Raw genomic sequence first — 6337 nt, 5'->3', positions numbered from 1 at the left:
TGAAGAGCAATTTGAATCATTGTCCTCCCAAGCAATATAGACCTTCTTCTACTTGTTCTTTTTGTTGTCTTGACTAGTCCTATCATCTAGTTTTTGCTTCATCTTTAGAACATGGCATTCAGGTTTAATGTGGCCTACTTTTCGACATTCATAGCATGTTGGTACAATAACTTTACTTCTCTTTTTGTTTCCTCTTGAGTTGCGTGCAAAAGTAGAAACATTTTTATTTCTAGATTTCATAAACTTTAGGAATCTGTTTACGATCATGTTCATTGCTTCCAACTCTAGAATTTCAAATTTTGAATCAAGTTCCTCAATATGCTTTCTTGAAGCAGTTTTGATTACAGTCTTGAGAGCTATAGTGTGCTTCTGTTCACTTTCTTCTTCCTCTCTCAATCTACCAAGTTCTAGCTCATGCTCTCTTAGCTTTCCAAACAGCGTTGCCATGTTCATTGATGTTAAATCTCTGGATTCATAAATGGCAATGACCTTTGCTCCCAACTTCTATTTAGACTCTTCAAAATCTTTATATTAATCTGTTCTTTATCAAAAGTCTTTCCCAATGCAAGGAAATGATTAACAATATGATTGAACCTCTTTTGAACATCAAAGATAGTCTCACCAACCTTCATCCTGAACATTTCATACTCTTGGATGAGAGAATTTTTTCTTGCTCTCTTCACCTCATTTGTTCCTTCATGTGTAACCTCAAGAACGTCCCACATTTCTTTGGCCATTGTGCAAATGGATATTCTGTAGAACTCATCAATTGTGAGTGTAGAGGAGATGATATTCTTGGCTTTCACATCATCGTGAGCTCTCCTGCTTTCATCTAAGGTCTACTTAGAAATGTCCTTGACCTTTATCTTAAAATTTTCCATTTTTGTTGGTTCAAAGGGACCATTATTGATCACTGCATCCCATATAGCCTTGTCTACTGATTCCAAGAAAATTTTCATCTTGATTTTCCAAAAAGGGTCATTCTCATCTACAATCCCAACTTAGAATGAAGAACACCATTATTCTCTCCTCTTGGCTAACCTGCATAGGAACACAATCCACTTGATTGCAAATGATGAACCTTATCCTCAAAGTAGTACACCAGTAGTGCAGATATGATCAGAATGTTTCAACTCAGGTTTCTTGCAAGAATCTTGATGATTGACCCAAATGTGATCTTTGATTATTCAAGACTTATCTTATTCTTCGACATCTATTACTCGTCTAGAAATACCATGCATATGACTTACCTTTGTTTAGAACTGTTTCTCCACTGAACATATTAGGATCCATTTGCAATTTGCCCTCTTGAATTTGAAAGTTCACATTCATCTTCAGTGCTCATCTATATGAAGGTGATGAAATCTTACTGAAAGAAAAGTCTTTAGAAAACTCAAACCATGGTTCACAACATTTTTAATGGAGAAACAGTTTTAAGAAATATATATCACTACCATTGCATAATTTGATCTAATAGAATCTAAATGTTTAATTTATTTGGACGATTCATTTTTTAGGTTTTCCTGGAATTGTTTTTTACGATCAGATTTCAGAGCTAACTAATTCATTATGTGAAAAACAACCTTAGGAAACTTAAAAATTGAATCATACAATATACAAAATGATGTCGGACGTTGGCATTGGCCCATGTCTATATATAATATGATGTTGGAGAATCACTTAATCTGATCGTCAAATACCTTAGAAGATTTAAAAAAGAAATCCATTTTTGCAAAACATATGTTTAGAAATAAAAATAAAACGAAAAGAAATACATTACAATAAAATGTAGGCAAAGAATGAAAATCGAACAAACAAAAGAATCACATATTATGTAAAATGAAGAAGGATTTTGAACTCCATATTTGTTAATGTTTTGCTCTAGGTTTCTATCATACCTTCAAGCTTCAAAAAACATTTCATAATGACGCTGAATCAAAGTCAAAGAAATGTCTTACTCTTTTGAAGTTGAAGGAGTTAATAGAAACACAAAGACAACAAGTTATTAAAATGAATTTGATTAAGAAAACTCTCTAGTGAAGCAAAAGTTTGGTGAATGGTGGTGTAGGATTTTCAAAGGATCTGAAACTATATTTAAAGTGAAACTGTAGGGAAGGGGAAGTAAATAATTGTTTAATATTCATTTATTTTGGTTTGGATGTTTGTTGTTTCTTAAGCGGACATTATATGTTTACTCAGGTCACTGTTTAACGTCGAGCATGTTTATGGTGAGACGTCATTTGGTTTTAGACGTCGAATGAAACTTGTAAATGACATGTAGCTATTGAATTTATTTACAACAATATTACCGGTCATTTTTAACGTTGATTGTTTTGTGATTGAACGTTGAATGCATGACGTTATACAATGTTTTTATACTAGATAAAGTGTCCCGTCATAAAACAAAATGATGTCGCGTTAGAAGGCATAGTTACGTAGATAAAAAAAATTAGATATTATATTACACAGACTAAAACGAAAGAAATTCTGAAAACGAAAACTAATAAACAAATGTATTATAGGGGTCATTTACACGTTTAAACCTTGGAAAAAAAAATACTTTGTTGTCATCCTAATTTTTCAATTATTGGTGAAGATGTATGGAAAACAATTACAACTAATTTACATGACAACATATTCTAACTATTATCGATAAACGACATAATATTTTAAATTAATTCGAATGTTAATTTAAATAAATTTGTTCTCTTACAATATGGTCTCTATGTCACGGGTGGTAGACAAAAATGTTATGTCTGTAATGCATAATATTTTTGTTTATTACATTATGATTTAATAGCGTACCACCACGGAGATGAAAATAATACAATTTTACATCATAGAAAAAAAGGATTTCTTTTTTGAGATTCTGAAACAATAAAATGAAAATATTTGAAAGAGCACAAAATGAAAATAGACATATGAAAGAGAAAAAAACAGAAAACTATGAGATAAGTTAGACGGGGGCTGATATAAAAAAGAAAAATCTGAAGAAAAATGAGAAAAGTCAAAGAAAAAGAAAAAACGCAATTTTTTTTTTCTAGAATAACTCACCACTGAAGTTATATAACTAATTCATTATTGACTGATTATATAATTGGATTAGCCAAATTATAAAATAATAAGTAAGATTATATAAATCTGTTTTCTTCATAATGTAATATTAAGCCAAACCAATATTCACCTCTTCTTGTTTTCAATTTGCATCACTTTTATCTTCCGTGGGAGAGAAGATAAATTCCATGCTGTTGTTGCCGCTGCTGCTACCAGAGTTGAACATAGCATCAGCCATATCTACGACGGGATAATCAGCACCGTATCTTGAGGTGGAGGGTCCGGCCCTGCCACCAGTGGTGGCGGCGGCGCCACTAGCGGGATGGAGGCTGAGATTGACTGACGGAGACAATTGAGAGGAAGTGGTGTTAGTATTTTGTGTGATGTCGAGCAAAATATGTTCTGGGGGAACTGACGATGGTGCTGTGGAGGACATATGGCACGTGTGTTTCCCTCTGTATGTTACCTCAAATATGTTAGCATTGTGATCAAGTCTTTGCACCATCTTCTTGGCTTGGCATTCGTATAACTTCTGATGTGTGCATCTGTAGTAACTCCTGCCAAGGAACAAAGCAAGAACCATTTCCAATCAACAAAAAACAACAACAATCTATGCATCTATTTAACTTCAGTTAAACTCTTTCTTGCTATCATAAGATACCAACCAAACAAGATTCCTTCATTCATCCACCAATCATAGCATTTTCAATGTGATTTTCTTTCCTGTGGTTCACAGATATGAAAAAGAAAAAAAGAAATGTTTGTCTTCATATACCAATTGCTTCTTAATTGGTCACTACAAGCCGTGAATTAAATGACATGAAATGCTCAACCGTCAGTTATTCATTATGCGGGACAGTGTGGACGCGTTCCTTCGTATATATAACATATAAAAACCACTTTTAAAAATGAGATTGGTATTAATTTATATATTACAAATTGATATTATTTTTAGTCGACCTGTTATTTTCGATATATTCTGAAACATAGACATCTCAAGGACAAGATTAGATGTTAATGAATAATATAATAATAAGCCATTATCACATGAAATAATAGACTCAACAAATAATAAATTTCATTAACATAAACTCTAACTATAGTTATAGTTACGATATTATGTTAAGAATTAAATATTAAACTTGATCTTAGAAAAGCTTGTTATAAGATGATGTTTACGTACTTCTTAACATAATATATGAAGATTTGTAGTTTAGTTTATTATATTATCATTATTGAATTGCATAAAAATATATAAAACATTTCATTAATTAAAAATAAGACAAATTTATAATATACATCATCTTATATATAAACTAATTTTATAAAATTGAATTATACTTAAAATTTAACTGTTAAGAGTCTTGAATTTAAGATGGAGAAAAAAAAAATCTCAATGAAGGTAGATGTGGCATGAAAAATAGTTAAGAATGTTTAGCGGTTACGGCGCAGACAAAAGAAATGCTTTGCATGGGAAGTACATCTGTCAAAATCAATATGGAAGGGCATCAATTGTGGCTTTGTTTATGACTAGCAATTAGCAGAAATTGTATATAAGTTGACAAGAATGAAAGGATATAGGGGTTTTGGCCGTGTCAAAGTTGGCAGGTACATTGTCTGTGTTTTATTTTCTGCCATTATGATAGTTTAGAGTACAAGAAATATTATTAAGAAAGGAGAAATAGTCTTGTGTATCAACAGGTAAGCCTTAGGACCCTAAAAGACCCGATACCCTTGATATAAGTTGCATTGATGAAGACATGTAATTATTTTAGCAATTATATCTATAGCACTACCAACCATACCTTGGGTATTTGGATCCAAGTATTTCTTTCTGTCCATATTTCCTCCAAGTGAAACCGTCCTCCGGTGGCATCTCTGTGTTTCCAAACTGTGGGGCAGGAACCAGAATTTTCTTCTTCTCTTGATTTGCTTCCCTGCTTCATCATAAAGTCAAACTATAATGTCCAAGAAACTACTTTCTAAAACATGTCTCAACTATTCAAAAATCATATTATTCTTTATTAACCAACAATGTAGCTGATAAGATATCTTTGTGAGTGGTTGCCTAATTACCAAGAAAGATATTGGAAACTTTCCTTCTACTTTTTTAGCCACCCCATTCGGATTCATCTCAAATTCTCAATAATCGATAGTACGGTCTGTCATAAACTAAAGCTTATTGGTAGCTGGAAAAACCTTAAAGCTTCCCACTACTGTGCTTTTATCTTCTTCTTTTTCTTTTAATTATTGTCGGTGACTGTATCTGTAAGTGATCTGTTATTCGTACGAGGAGGGTCCTAAACTCCTCTCCATTTAACCGCATCTGTCAAAATTTCCTTCATAAATACCATTCGGTAGTCCCCCCTCCCTCCTATTGAACACGCTTATTTCATCTCATCTTTATTACACATTCGTGAAATCTCTCAACCAAAAAAAAATGAAATGTGTTTTAAGAAATTTCAGTCAGTTTAAAAGGGTGTTGTTAAAGTTTCTTAAAAGTGATTAGTATTAAAAAGACGAAACACGTATGATATCGATAGATACCTTCTCCGTGGTCGTGAAGAAGATGCGTGGATTCCCTGCCCTTGATCTCCTTCAGATCCCATGGTTCTCTCTGAATCTTCCACCTCTCTCGCTGCCATTGAAGCAAGTTGCATCTGAAACAACTGATCCATGGTCACTGCATGACTGGACCTTAACCACTCCTGTATTAGAGTAGCATCCATCTGAGGCTGGTGGGGTGTGGTTTCGTGAAGCAACATTGGAGGAGATTCCGACGTTTGGGTGTGTCGGGAAATGAGCAACAGCTGTTCCTTGGCAGCAGTGAAAGCCTGAGTTATCTGATCAATGGACAGGGACAGCGTCTCTGGTTGGTTGGCCAAGTTGGGTAGGTCTTGTTGAAGGTTTTGAACCAATTCAGAAGCGCGTCGAATGGAGTTAATTACCTCTTCCATTGATTCTAGGAGTTTCTATCTGTTTATCATGCAGTGAAATTTGAAAATAAAGAAAGTGTGATATTAATATTTATATGTTGGTGAAAGTGCAAGGTTCGTACTAAGCTTCTACGTAGGTGCTGTGGTGACACTTGTTGGAAGGAAAAATCGAAGCAAGAATATAAAGAGAACATGCATGTGCGTTTCCATTTACACGGCGATGAAAAAAAGGGTGGAAGGTGTGTGGAAGCGATGACTTAGTCGTTGGTCGTTAACAAATTGTAGCTACTTGGAATTTCAAACTTTATGATCTTTTCTTTGGGTCTAGACGAAGACCCCGTTGCCCC

General features: G+C 33.8%; 1 protein-coding gene across 2 annotated transcripts; it reads right to left on the bottom strand.

The window, feature by feature from the left end:
- Window positions 1–2704: 2704 nt before the first annotated feature.
- WRKY55 (WRKY DNA-binding protein 55) lies at window positions 2705–6113 on the bottom strand. 2 transcript variants are annotated; one of them, XM_088107944.1, is made up of 3 exons: window positions 5602–6113; window positions 4860–4994; window positions 2705–3611 (listed from the first exon to the last, which is right to left on the bottom strand). In XM_088107944.1, the coding sequence occupies exons 1-3, from the start codon at window positions 6009–6011 to the stop codon at window positions 3197–3199; spliced, it is 960 nt and encodes a 319-aa protein (XP_087964070.1). In that variant the 5' UTR covers window positions 6012–6113; the 3' UTR covers window positions 2705–3196. The 2 variants fall into 2 exon arrangements, with proteins under 2 accessions (XP_087964070.1, XP_087964071.1); XM_088107945.1 differs by having other exon boundaries at window positions 2710–3611; window positions 4860–4991; window positions 5602–6110.
- Window positions 6114–6337: the final 224 nt, after the last annotated feature.

This window comes from Vigna umbellata, chromosome 2 (assembly GCF_029865625.1).
Source record: "Vigna umbellata cultivar VRB3 chromosome 2, Vumbellata_1.0, whole genome shotgun sequence".
NCBI lineage: Eukaryota > Viridiplantae > Streptophyta > Magnoliopsida > Fabales > Fabaceae > Vigna > Vigna umbellata.
This window is presented reverse-complemented; position numbering and strand designations above follow the sequence as displayed.

Excerpts from the sequence above, each read along its gene's own strand:
- WRKY55 (XM_088107944.1), bottom strand. The coding sequence starts at position 6,011 with ATGGAAGAGGTAATTAACTCCATTCGACGCGCTTCTGAATTGGTTCAA. Across the intron at positions 4,995-5,601 it reads TCTTCACGACCACGGAGAAG|CAGGGAAGCAAATCAAGAGA; the intron begins GTATCTATCGAT and ends TTTATGATGAAG. Across the intron at positions 3,612-4,859 it reads CTTGGATCCAAATACCCAAG|GAGTTACTACAGATGCACAC; the intron begins GTATGGTTGGTA and ends GTTCCTTGGCAG.